At 42.3% G+C, this 13,670-nt stretch overlaps 1 protein-coding gene across 2 annotated transcripts in view; it reads left to right on the forward strand.

The window, feature by feature from the left end:
- Nucleotides 1-6,592, forward strand: part of RRAS2 (RAS related 2) — an 86,932-nt gene extending 80,340 nt beyond the window's left edge. For both annotated transcript variants that reach the window (XM_051851741.2, XM_070073155.1), the window contains exons 5-6: nt 2,104-2,222; nt 5,099-6,592. In XM_051851741.2, coding sequence (XP_051707701.1) covers nt 2,104-2,222; nt 5,099-5,186 — 207 coding nt within the window. In that variant the 3' untranslated portion in view covers nt 5,187-6,592. The remainder of the gene's footprint in view (nt 1-2,103; nt 2,223-5,098) is intronic.
- The last annotated feature ends 7,078 nt before the right edge of the window (nt 6,593-13,670 follow it).

Raw genomic sequence — 13,670 nt, forward strand, 5'->3', positions numbered from 1 at the left:
CTGATTTGCTTCTGATCCACCTTCCTGCTAATGTGCCTGGGAGAGCAACATAAGATGGCTCACCTCCTTGGGTTCCTCCCGTGCATGTGGGAGACCTGGATGGAATTCTTGGCTCTTGGCTTTGACATAGCTCAATCCTAGCTGTTGTGACAATTTGGAGAATGAACTAGCAGATGGAAGAGCTCTGTCTTTCTCTGTCACTCTGGTTTTTGAATGACTAAATTTTTTAAAAAAAAATTTACATTGAAAAATGGTCAGAAGAATGTGGTTCTTTTTTTTTTTTTTTTTTTTTTTTTTTTTTTTTTTTTTTTCCTTTCTTTTTTTTTTTTTTTTTTTAACTTTTATTTAATGAATATACGTTTCCAAAGTACGAATAATGGATTACTATGGCTTCCCCCCCATACCGTCCCACCCACATCCCTCCCCTTTCCCACTCCCTCTCCCCTTCCACTCACATCAAGATTCATTTTCGATTATCTTAATATACAGAAGATCAGCTTAGTATACATTAAGTAAGGATTTCAACAGTTTGCTCTCACACAGAAACATAAAGTGAAAAATAATAGATGATTTTTTTTAATGATGATGAAATCAGATCAGACCTATTGTCATGTTTAATCCCAGTGAGAGTCAGGTTCTTTTTTTTTTTTTTAAAGATTTATTTATTTATTTGAAAGTCAAAGTTACACAATGAGAGAAGGAGAGGTGTCTTCCATCCGCTGGTTCACTCTCCAGATGGCCACAACAGCCTGAGCTGTACCAATCTGAAGCCAGGAGCTTCTTCCAGGTCTCCCAGTGGATGCAAGGGCTCAACGACTGGGGCCATCTTCTACTGCTTTCCCAGGCCATAGCTGAGAGCTGGATTGGAAGTGGAGCAGCCGGGACTTGAACCAGCACCCATATGGGATACAGGCACTGCAGGCGGCGGCTTTATCTGCTATGCCACAGCCCTGGCCCTAAGACTGTATTTCTTTGGCCGGTGCCACGGCTCACTTGGCTAATCCTCCATCTGCGGCGCCGGCACTCCGGGTTGGGGTGCCGGATTCTGTCCCAGTTGCTCCTCTTCTAGTCCAGCTCTCTGCTGTGGCCCTGGAGTGCAGTGGAGGATGTCCCAAGTGCTTGGGCCCTGTACCCGCATGGGAGGCCAGGAGGAAGCACCTGGCTCCTGGCTTCGGATTGGCGCAGCACACCGGCCGTGGTGGCCATTTGGGGGGTGAACCAATGGAAAAAGGAAGACCTTTCTCTCTAACTCTGCCTGTCAAAAAAAAAAAAAAAAAAAAAAAGGCTGTAGTTCTTTATGACTGATAGGTTCCTAGAATTTCTCTTCTTTCTACCCAAAAATAAAAGTAGTATCACCATTCAAGTCTTTTGTATTTAAAATATGTAAGGTGTTTGTTTATATTCAATAAATAATCTTACTCTGGCCACCATTTTATGCCTCAGCTGTGGCCGCTTGTTTGCCTAACTCCCTTCACCTGCAAACGTTAGGCATTGTGAGAGCCTGTTTATTATTATTATTATTCATAATTCATAGTTCATTTTTCTCACATACTTACGATTGGGGAATGGAACAGTAGAATGACTCAGTGGCCTCTGAAGCTTGTACTCCTCTCCACCCTCACCTCTTGACATTTTCTTGCTATGTTGCAGCCATATCAGGCTTCTTTGTGTTCCTAGGACTTGGAAGTTGATTCTCAGTCCTGGCCCCTCATTTGCTATTTCAGTCTCTGTCAGAGATACCCCCGCCCCTAACCCCGTACTCTTTGTTCAGTTCTTCGCTTAGATATCACTTCTTTGGGGAAAGTTTTCCCTAACTCCACCGACACGGTAAAACACCCTCATAATACTTCATACTTTCCTTTCTCATGATAAATGCCTGTTAGAGTTAATAACTTTTTGTGTAGCTGCTAGACTGGAATCTTGTTGTATGACAGTATTTTTATAACAAATGTATCCATTTTTTGTTTTCTGCACAGAGGCGGAACCATTAGGTCTGTTGGTTCATTTTAGGATAAAATGGCTAAGGCTCCTATCTGGATTAACAGCACAGGAGCAAATGTAATTGTTAATACGCCACCCTTAAACATGACTCTTGAATTTCAGGTCACACAGGAAGAAGGACAGCAGTTAGCGCGGCAGCTTAAGGTAACATACATGGAAGCCTCAGCAAAGATTAGAATGAATGTAGATCAAGCTTTCCATGAACTTGTTCGGGTTATAAGGTAAGCAAAACACATTCTATAAGTGTATTGAATAAATTATCAGTAAATGTTTCTGGTGAGAAAGAGAAAATTGTATGTAGGAGTGATTTCTTGCTGGGGTACATGGTATTAAAATTTTATCTTAATGTGTGTTAAAAATTTTGATTAAGCACATTATATTTTATGCACTTCAAGTATATAAATTTTAATCATGTTGAAATATAAAGTACATTAGGGATTTTTGAAAAGAATATATGCAGCTTGTGAAGGTGGTGGTGTGGAAGTGGTGACGACAGCAGCGAACATTTGAATAGTCGCCAGATACTTCTTGGGTACTGTGCTAAATGCTTCCATGTATAATTATATGTAATCCTCACCACAGACCAGTAAGCTAAATACTTTTTTTGGTCCTTGCTTTCAGATGAAAAAATGGAGAATTAGAGAAGTTAAACAACTTGCTCAAGGTTTAGACATACTAGGGGGCGGGCATTTGACCTAGTAGTTCAGATGTGAGTCTGGATGCCTGCATCCCATATTGGAGGACCTGGGTTCCAGTTTTGACTTTGCTTCCAATTACAGCATCCTACTAATGTATCTGCTGGGAGGCAGCAGGTGATGGCTCAAGTAGTTGGGTCCTTGCCACCATGCGGGAGACCTGGATTGAAGTCCTGGCTTTGTCAAACCCCCCTGCCCCACTGCAGACCTTGGGGAGTGAATCAGTAGGTGGGGCTTACTCTCTTTCTGTTTGCCTCCCAAATTAAAAAAAAAAAAAAAAAAAAGGGAAAAAAAGTTTAGACATACCATATCAGAGCCAGGGCCTGAATCTAAATCTCTGATTCCAGATCCTGTGCTCCTAGCCTTGCTCCTACCCAACTCCTTCCAAGGCAGAGAATAAAGCAGGGGGCTTTTTCTGGTAGGTGGTCAAGGAGGACCCTGTGGTTTTGAAAGTGTTAACGGATTCCCAGAAGCTTGAGGTGGCAGGTGAGGTCTGCTAGAGTTCCTATGTTTGTCTGCATGTGAGAAAGATGAACTTGTTTAGTAGGTGGAGTTTCATTAGATTATTTTGAGTCTGACTGTCTTGGCCTCCACTTCACCTTCTGCTCTCTCCATCTGTTTGGTTTCACTGTGAGTTAGGTTGATAGGACTGTGGAGCAGGATCTTGTTTATTGTGTCTAAGGTAAATTGACACCCAGCTATGGGCTTCTAGTACTTGTTAGTTGTTTACCAGGGCGTTTTCTTTGTGGAGGAAAACACATGAAGATTATACTTTTTTGGTGTTTAGCAGTTTCTCAATATTGTATAATAAGGAGAGAGTTTCAGTTTTGCAAAATGAAAAAGTTCTGGCAATGCTTGTACAGCAGTGCGAATGTATTTAATGCCACAGATTTGTACACTGAACACTAGTGAAGATGAAAACTTTTATAGTAGATGAACTTTGCTCTCCTTCCCGTTCACCCCTATTCCATGTTAGTGTTCAACAGCTGATGGGCCAGTGCCTTTTTTTTTTTTTTTAAGATTTATTTATTTATTTGAGAGGTAGAGTTACAGACAGAGAGAGGGAGAGAGAGCAAGGTCTTCCATCCGCTGGTTCTCTCCCCAAATGGCCGCAACAGCTGGAGCTAGGCCAATTGGAAGCCAGGAGCCAGGAGCTTCTTCCATGTCTCCCATGAGGTTGCAAGGGCCAAAGCACTTGGGCCATCTTCTACCTTCCCAGGCCATGGCCTAGAGCTGAATTTGAAGAGGAACAGCTGCAATGCTGGCACCGCAGGTAAAGGCTTAGTCTACTAGGCCACAGTTTTGGCCCTGAATCAGTGCCTTCTTAAACCACTTAGTCCTATCTTTTGGAAATGTCTTTTTCACTCTCAGGATCTGTCCTTACCTATCAGTCCATCATGAATGAGGGAGGATAGAGGAGATTAATTTGTGAAGCCAACACAGTGGTCATTTTCGGACAAATATAAAGGAAACACTAACGTTGCTTCAAAGATTATCTGATTTCTTCAAAACACATGTCTACGACACATTCTTTTATTTTTATTTTTTTATTTTTGACAGGCAGAGTGGACAGTGAGAGAGAGAGATAGTGAGAGAGAGGTGCCGTTGGTTCACCCTCCGATGGCCGCTGCGACCGGCGCATCGCGCTGATCTGAAGCCAGGAGCCAGGTACTTCTCCTGGTCTCCCATGGGGTGCAGGGCCCAAGCACTTGGGCCACCCTCCACTGTACTCCCTGGCCACAGCAGAGAGCTGGCCTGGAAGAGGGGCAACCGGGACAGAATCCGGCGCCTCGACTGGGATTAGAACCCGGTGTGCCAGCGCCGCTAGGTGAGGATTAGCCTATTGAGCCACGGCGCCGGCTGACACATTGTTTTTTTAAGGGTTTTGATTTTTAGGCACTATTAGATGTATTTAAACGTCACAGAATCTTCTTTAATCATGAGAACAACTGTGAAAGGTAGGCTTTTATTATACCCTTCTAAAAAATAGGCACAGAGGCCAACTAACTTGTCTAATACTGACTTTAACAATCGGTAGAACAGGGGTAAGAAATGCGTATTTTGTAAGAGAAACTTTATGTTGCGCTGTGGTGCGAGGTGTTTCTTCTGCAGCATGGTGTGGAGCCATGGAATTTGAAATTGGGAAGGGAACTTAGAGGTTACTGAGCCCAGCATGTTAGCTGATTTAGGACTTGCCCATTCAGGTGGCTCAGGCTGCTCTGCTCACGTGGGTGTTGAAGCAGTTTGTGCTTCCCCCACCCCTGAAGATGCGCTTTGATACCTAGTTGATGTTTAATATCGAAAAGCATATGTACTTAAACTAGACTTGTTCAAAAATAATCTTTCTGTTTTAACAGTAGCTTAGCTAGAAGGCAATTATATTTAGATATTTTGTTTTACAGGAAATTTCAAGAGCAAGAATGTCCTCCTTCACCGGAACCAACTCGGAAAGAAAAAGACAAGAAAGGCTGCCATTGTGTCATTTTCTAAGAGTCCCTTGAGTTTTAGCTACCGACTGCCAGGAAAAGCCCTCATGTTCTTTCCTTAGAGTTTACATCGTGCTGATTCCTTTCTAGCCTCAGACGAGTGATCACCGTGTTAGCCTTAGACCAAGAAGCTGGCTAATCCTTTTTGTGGAGCTCATACAATGGTCATTTCCAGACAAATTTAAAGGAAACACTAAGGCTGCTTCAAAGATTATCTGATTCCTTTAAAATATATGTCTACAGACATTCTTTTTTTAAGGGCTTAGATTTTAATAGATGAAATCAGTTTGGGAACCTGAGCTGTTTTTCCAAGCTGAAGTCATAGGTTGTGAAATAATTTTTAACTTCTGGAATCATGATGCCTACTGTTACTCTAAATAGAAACATAGAGAGTTTTTTTTAATGTGAATTTTTGCCTATCTTTAAAAATTTTGGTGTCAACTTTCGTTAACCTTAAATACACTGAATTGAATCTACAAAAGTGAGACATCTCAGACCTTTACTGATGCTACAGCCTTTGTTTTCCAGTGGCCAAAATACCCAAATGCCTCTTGTATTTATGGATTAAAAACTGCTTAGAAAGCCTTTGTTACTACTCTTACTCTTGAAGATAAATAATACTCTGTGTGGACAAATATTGGGACTCATTCTGGACCCAAGCATTTCAATGTTCTTGGTTTTTTTAATTTAACTCTTCAGAGCCTTGCTAAGGGTAAAAATGAGTAATTTCTGTCTGTCTTCCTTTTCAAGTATTTCTGGTTAAGGGATTCAAAAAAACTAAAACTGTTTTTGTTTGATGTAATATAAAATATGGAATTGATCTTTCCAGGGTCAGAGATGATTAATGTTTTTGCTATATACTTTTATACATTATTTTCTTATCAAACTAGTTAACAAGTATTTTTATATGTTTGTAAGCAAATATGCTTTCACAGCATACCTTGTGTATATGTAAAGATAAGTATTTAATTCTCACTGTTCACTTTCACAAAGGAAAAAAAAGTGGAAACTCCAGACCCTGTGGTAGAGCTTCTACTTGCTGGTCTGGTCCTGGTTGTAGCCACGTTTGGCCAGTCAGACCCCTACTCAAGAAACCTTCCTGACACAGTGCAACAGGACGAGACTCCGAAATTACTTTCAATATCCCCTACCCGATATTGACTGTTATCTCAAGTATTAAGTGTAAAACTTTTAATTGAAGACTAGTATAACTGTGGATGGTTTCTGATTTTGTTCTTGATTTTGTGGATTGTGTTTAAACAATTCAAAAGTATGTTCCTGACTTTGAGATACTAAGTGGTATTGCACAGTTGTCACTTTATTGAATGTGTACAACAGTCCCATGAAGTTTATAAAGCGTACCCTTGTATAGCTTCAGGTGCTAGAATTAAAATTGATCTGTTATCATAAGATTGATGCTTCATCACTTGTTTTGTTATTTTAGTGGTTTCGTGAGGGAAAGTGTTTTAGGAGAAACTCAACTTTTGTAGGTTTATGGCTTTTCTCAACAGTGCTTTAGGGTTTGAGTCTAATAGTCGACCTTGATCATTTGGCAGGTGAACTTGATGGAAAGCAGGTTGGTGTTTGTAGTGTTTTCTGAAGTCGGCATTTCTAAAGCTTTTCCGTGCAGGGTTCCTGGGAGAACACCAGCTGTAGAGGAAAGAGGAAGATGAATGCAAACATAGTCCTCTGAGGAGGAGCCCTAAAACGGCAGGAGCAAAGCACAAATACGTTAGTATTTGAATACTAATAAAGATTGTATAAATTTACATTGTACTTCATGATATAATCGCACTAATGGAATTGTCTTTCTTTGTAAGTCTTTTAGTAAAATTACCACCGTGGCATTTGGTACTCTTATCAGCACTATTGTGTATTCTTGGCAGTACTTTCAGATGGATGGGTTTTTTGTTTGTTGTAGGTAACTTCAGATAAGAGTCTGCTTACATAATATCCAGATTTAATGGAAAATTGTGAAAATTTTGTTATTTCAGTGTACTACTTTTTTTTCCCTGTGCTTCACTTTGGATTATTTCTGTTGCTGTATCTTCAAATTCTTAAACCTCTCTTCTGCAGTTGTTTGATTTTTCATTAATCCTAAATGCTTTCATTTCAGAATTTGTGTTTCTTTTCCCCCCTCTTGATATTCTGTTTGGTTCTTTTTTATATGTTCTATTTCTCATTATGTTCATGTGTTTCTCTAAACAAGCTCTTCTTATCTGTGTTCCCAGAGAATTGAGCACTAATATATCTAGGATGGTAGTAGCAGTGTGCCTTCCTTGGAAAAATTGGAAAATACCACTCAGTTTTCCGTAGGGCTTAATTTTCCTCACAGAACCCTGGCTACGAAAGGCTGCTTTGCACATTTGAACAAGGTTCTATCAGCTGTTGTAATGTCTTTGTTGATTCCATCTTTACTGTGCTTTTTTGGATTTGCTTCTGTTGGCTTTTTTTCTAGTTGTGGTTCACATTTTCCTGTTTTGTCACATGTCTAGGAAGTTTTGTTTAGATTATGGACATTGTTACTACATAAAATACTACAGTATTTTATGCTGGTGGGTCTTTACATTTGTTGTGTTCATCTGGAGATTTTGGGCTTTGTCTGGTAGTCAGCTAATCTACTTGAGGTTCAGTTTGCTGTTTCCAAGTCATGTGTTTAAGCTTACTGCAGTTTTAAGTAGCCTTTTATCTAGGATAGATTAGCTCTTCGACTCAATGCCCTGAGTGATTTTATTAGGACTCTGCAATTTGGCTTGTAGAAACTCAAACAATTCACTGTCCCATATGAGCTCTGGGGAAGAACCATTCTGTTGGTGCTCCTGCGTCATCCTTTGCCTGACCTTCATCTCTTCACCTTATGCATATGTATCTTTTTTTTTTTTTTTTGGCAGGCAGAGTGGACAGTGAGAGAGAGAGACAGAGAGAAAGGTCTTCCTTTGCCGTTGGTTCACCCTCCAATGGCTGCCGCGGCCGGCGCACTGCAGCCAGCGCACTGCGCTGATCCGATGGCAGGAGCCAGGTACTTCTCCTGGTCTCCCATGGGGTGCAGGGCCCAAGCACTTGGGCCATCCTCCACTGCACTCCCTGGCCACAGCAGAGGGCTGGCCTGGAAGAGGGGCAACCGGGACAGAATCCGGCGCCCTGACCGGGACTAGAACCCGGTGTGCCGGCACCGCAGGCAGAGGATTAGCCTAGTGAGCCGCGGCGCCGGCTGCATATGTATCTTTTTTTTTTTTTTTTTTTTTTTTGACAGAGTGGACAGTGAGAGAGAGAGAGACAGAGAGAAAGGTCTTCCTTTGCCGTTGGTTCACCCTCCAGTGGCCGCCACGGCCGGTGCGCTGCGGCCGGCGCACTGTGTTGATCCGATGGCAGGAGCCAGGAGCCAGGTGCTTTTCCTGGTCTCCCATGGGGTGCAGGGCCCAAGCACCTGGGCCATCCTCCACTGCACTCCCTGGCCACAGTAGAGAGCTGGCCTGGAAGAGGGGCAACCGGGACAGAATCCGGCGCCCTGACCGGGACTAGAACCCGGTGTGCCGGTGCCGCTAGGCGGAGGATTAGTCTAGTGAGCCGCGGTGCTGGCCTGCATATGTATCTTAATACTTATATGAGCAAAGACTGACACTATGCATACTTTTGGAGCTCTTTCTCTGTGTAGCTTTCTCCCCTCCAGAACTTAGTCTTGCTTCAGATGGTCTGATCCCCCTCTGTCTTTTAACTCAGGGAAACATAGGTGCTCTACCTGCAATCCCGTTTCCCCTTTGCATATCTGGAATGTGTTTTCCTGCAGAAAGCCAGTACTGTTTGAAGGCTTACCTTCCTTCAGGCTTTGTAGTCCTATGCTCTCAAAAATTGTTCAGACAACCTAGCTGCTTTTTTGATTATCTGTCTAAGGTTGGGGAATAAATCGGGCTCTTCTTGCTCCATCATGATTAGAAGTTGACATTTCTCCAATTTGATTCCTATCATGTAATGAGAGGTGCCACAAGTGTAGCCCTCTGCCTTGAAAACTTCTGTCACAGAGTGGCCTGTCTCATGGCTTGCAAACACCTTGCTTGTGGGGCCATTTGTTCTTTAAACTGTTTCTGGAAAGGGCTAGATAGCAAATGTCATCTTGAGTTTTGTAGGCCATATGATATCTGTCCCCACTACTCTACTCTGACACTATAGCACTGAGGGAGCCATAAGCACTATCTTGAGTGAGTGGATGTGGCTGTGTGCAGTAAAACTTCTTTATTTGTGTACACTGAAGTTTGTGTTTCCTAGCAGTCTCATATCATGAACTGTTAGTCTTTTGCATTTGTTTAAAAGTATAAAATTCTAAACACTTAAAGCCATTTAATATTGTAAAAAGTTACTCTACATGAAAACATGGTGGAATGGTTATGACCATGCATGGTTTGCCTGCCCTGCTCTGTAGCACGTTTAACATTGAAGGTTACATTCTCAACTTCAGAATCTCCTATGTCTCTTTATGGAATTCTCTTAAGCAGGATTTCCTGAACCAGATGGTCATGAATTTCTGTCTTCGGCGTTTTCTCCCTATATTGTTTGTTTAGAGATTTATAGTGTTTCAGAGTTGGACAGTGTGTGCTTAATGACATATGAAGGGACTTCAAAAAAATTTGTGGAAAGTAGAATTAAAATAAATTTATTTTGGTGTCAAATTTTGAAATCCATGCATATGAAGGGTCTTGAGAGAGTTCATGGAAAATGTATATCATTTAACACTGCATGGATTTCAAAATTCTTTTGTGCCAAAACGGTAAACTTTCAATTCCATTTTTCTACAGCCTGCTCAACCCATTACATTGATGACTGTCTAGGTTAAGGGCTTTGGAATTTTGTAATATAAATTGGTCCCTTATCTTATCATTTGGCTTTTAAAACTTTATATGATAAGGTTGAACATGCTCAAGTTCTAGTCTGTTCCTCTTCTAACTTTTAATTGCTATTTGATTTGCTTTATTTCTTTCTCCATTGCCATACATATTAATCCCATTGAACAGAGAGCTGACAGGAAGAGATAGATCAAGTGGTCATCTTCAAACTTTTTTTTTGACAGGCAGAGCGGACAGTGAGAGAGAGAGACAGAGAGAAAGGTCTTCCTTTGTTGTTGGTTTACCCTCCAATGGCCGCCGCAGCCGGTGCGCTGCGGCCGGCACACCACGCTGATCCAAAGCTGGGAGCCAGGTGCTTCTCCTGGTCTCCCATGCGGGTGCAAGGCCCAAGGACTTAGGCCATCCTTCTCTGCACTCCCTGGCCACAGCAGAGAGCTGGCCTGGAAGAGGGGCAACCGGGACAGAATACGGCGCCCCAACCGGGACTAGAACCCAGTGTGCCAGCGCCGTAGGCGGAGGATTAGCCTAGTGAGCCTTGGTGCCGGCCTTTATCGCATGACTTTTTAAGGGTGTTTAACCAATGGCTACTTCCAAAGTTTCAAAGTTGTTTTAGCAAAAAAGATATTATAATTAAAAACATTGGAGCATGATTTCTTTATGCTGTGTATTAGGTGTTCTGGGGACATGAAAAAATGGGGAGCTTTTCCTACATATTACACAGGAGTTTGGTGGAGGTAGGTTAAAGATGACACAAATGCTGGTACCCCACATTCCAAGATACAGCTTGGGAAGCATGCAGGAAGTGCCATCAGGCCCCACAGAGGGGTGGTGTCGATTGCTCCTAGGAAACACCAGGGTGCTGCATGATTAGGAGTGCTGTTTAGCTAGAGCTTGATGGGTTGGTAGCACGTGTGGGGGAAGAGGAGAGGAAGGAAGTGGTGGGAAGGCTGGAAAATACCTGAGCAAGGCCTGGGCTAAGGCACAGCATTGACAGACTGGGATCCCACGGGGGTGGGAGCAGGAATTTGGGGGAGCATGACCCTTCTGTATATAATGGGAAACTGCCATGGATTCTGAACAGGAGGTGCCTGGACCTAATATAGGGGTGATGTGAATGGTTGGGGGTGCAGACTGAGGGGAGGGTGGTCAGGTAAGAGGCTGTTGGCATCATGGAATCTGTCCTGAGTATCATCTGAACTCAGGGCAGAGCTCTGCTGTCTGTTCTGCCTTACCCGTATTGTCTGGCATATGCCGACAAGTGCTTTGGTGAGAGAATGATTTCAAAGAAAGATGATGAAGACCTGAACTGCAGGAAACGAGGCGGGAGGTGAGCCTTGCAGGTATGTCCAAGACATATTTCAGTCCCCAAGTGCAGATCCTAGGTAACAGGAAGGTGGTGGTGCCATGAATTAAAAGGAGCACAGGCCACTCTCAGTGGCAGAAATAGATGATGTTTGTGACCGTCACACCAGGGTCGGTCAGGAGGTATTTGGGAATGGGAACTGCAAGTGCAGAAGTGGGTTTACCTATTTTGACCTAGTGATTGAAGAGATCAAACTGGATAATAGCTACTGTAAAGAGTGTGTTTGAGAGAAGGGCCAGGGATAAAACTTGGGAAAAGCCAACATTTGAGGAATGGAAGATTAAGAGGCAGCAAAACGTCGGGAGAAGGAGCCAGAAACTGGAGAGAACCAAGAGTCTGTCTTGTCTGGGAGCCAACGGGTGGTAAAAAGTCTTGAGTGCTGTGCGGGGGGTGGTGGTGGAACGGGTGATAGTGGTCGTTATGGCTGTGGTTGACTCACCTAGAGAGACTGCTTCAGTCTTCTGCTTGTGGAAATCAGGTCATGGTGAGCTGTGTGTGGTTGGAGGAATTAAGTGCAAGCTGTTGTGAGGAATTCTGTGGCAAAATCAGGGCGTGATGAGTAGGATGTTAGAGCAAGGTACTTACTCATAGATCTGTAGCCTGGGGTCTCCAGGCATCCCTTCCTGACTGGTGAGCACGGAACAACCATTCTCCGACTGTGTGATGAAGGGCTAGTTCAGCAGATCACTCGCCAGTGTTTTGTGGACCAAGTGCAGTAATAAATGACTTACTAGGCAGTAGTCATTGTCTTAGGTATTGTGGCAAGATCAGATGGCTATAAAGGTTTCAAAATACTTCCTTTTCAATTTCTGTGTTTAATTTATGGATTTGCCCTGGCTGCAGATTTTGCTTTGAGTAGCACTAGCAGATTGGGTAAGGGACAGGACGTTAAGGTATTTCTCCCAGGTGATCCATCTGATTGCCTAGGTAGACCAGTAATTCCCAACACTAAAGAAATAGAGATTGTACTTTTACAAATTGTAAGTTTTGTAAAAGTCAGTAGTCTGGAATAAGATGTTTGCCTTTTTTCCTTCTATTTAATACTTAAACATTACTTGAGGTAAAGGAAAATTGGTTAAGCATGTAACTGCTTAAAATACGAGAACTATTACCAGTCACTTCTAAAGATAGGAGTATTTAGAGCAATGTGAGAAAATGTTAATGAATGCTATCTTATGCTAAGACATTATGAATATTATGAGTGTTAAGTGCATGTAAAAATTATGCATATTTTATTTGGCATGACATTTTCGGTGTGACAGAAATGTACCTTGAACCAGCTTCAGTACAAAGTGGGTGTTTACTAGTTTCTGAAGATAGGAGGGACTGATGCGGTGGGGCTGGCTTTCGGTGAATCCTGGGGGAGAATCCCACCAGGACCTGCTCCCAAGATAAGAACTGGCTGAATTGCGGAGGTGAAGGCTTTCAGTGTGAGGAAGCTTGTGCCCAAGCTGCGGTCTGGAAAAGGTGAACTCACTCACCCTCGCCTGCCCAACCACCTGTGCTGCTTCTGATTTCCTCTGTAGGTGCGCCCACCCTGCCTTGTCCCCACCTCCCAGCATATAAAACTTCTGGAACTAGCAAGGTTTCTAAGACAGGCTATCATTATTTAAATTTGACAGTGTATATCTTTTGCTTCCAGATTTCAAAGGAGTTGAAAAATTAGCATCATGCTAATTAGCTTTCAGTTGCTATTTATAATTTGCTACTGCATCTGATTTTCAAAAGGGATTAATTTATTTTCATTTATCCCCCTACTTTAGGCAATATGAAAAACAAAATCATTATTAAAATTAATAGCACCTCTTAAGCATTTTAATAAACCATTAACATATACAAACTAATAGCATCAAATAACAAAATAATGGAAATGCTGTCTTCCTCGATTCTGTATTGCAATTAGGGATTTAACATTTGTGTTTAGTCTTGTTTAGGTAACAGTGTCCATTTCTTCACAGTGTACGCATTTAATTCCTTTGTAGTTGAACTCCATGTAGCTGGACTCTGAAGCTGGACTCTTGTACTCTAGCTCAGATTCCATTATAAAGTGATCCAGAGACACCTTGTATTTTTTAACTGTTGCCTGAAACGTATTCACGAAACAAAAGTAAGTTGACTTGGAGATTTTTGTGTATTGACATTTTGGCCATGGACTTGACCTGAATGGACTAAGTTCCTGGATAGTTGTAGGCATGTGAGAATGTGTAATGTGTCCTGACTTCCTTGGAAGGAGCACATAAATCTTTGAGTATGCTAAAATGTTTAATACACAGATTTCAAATTAAAA

The sequence above is a fragment of the Oryctolagus cuniculus genome, chromosome 1 (assembly GCF_964237555.1).
Source record: "Oryctolagus cuniculus chromosome 1, mOryCun1.1, whole genome shotgun sequence".
NCBI lineage: Eukaryota > Metazoa > Chordata > Mammalia > Lagomorpha > Leporidae > Oryctolagus > Oryctolagus cuniculus.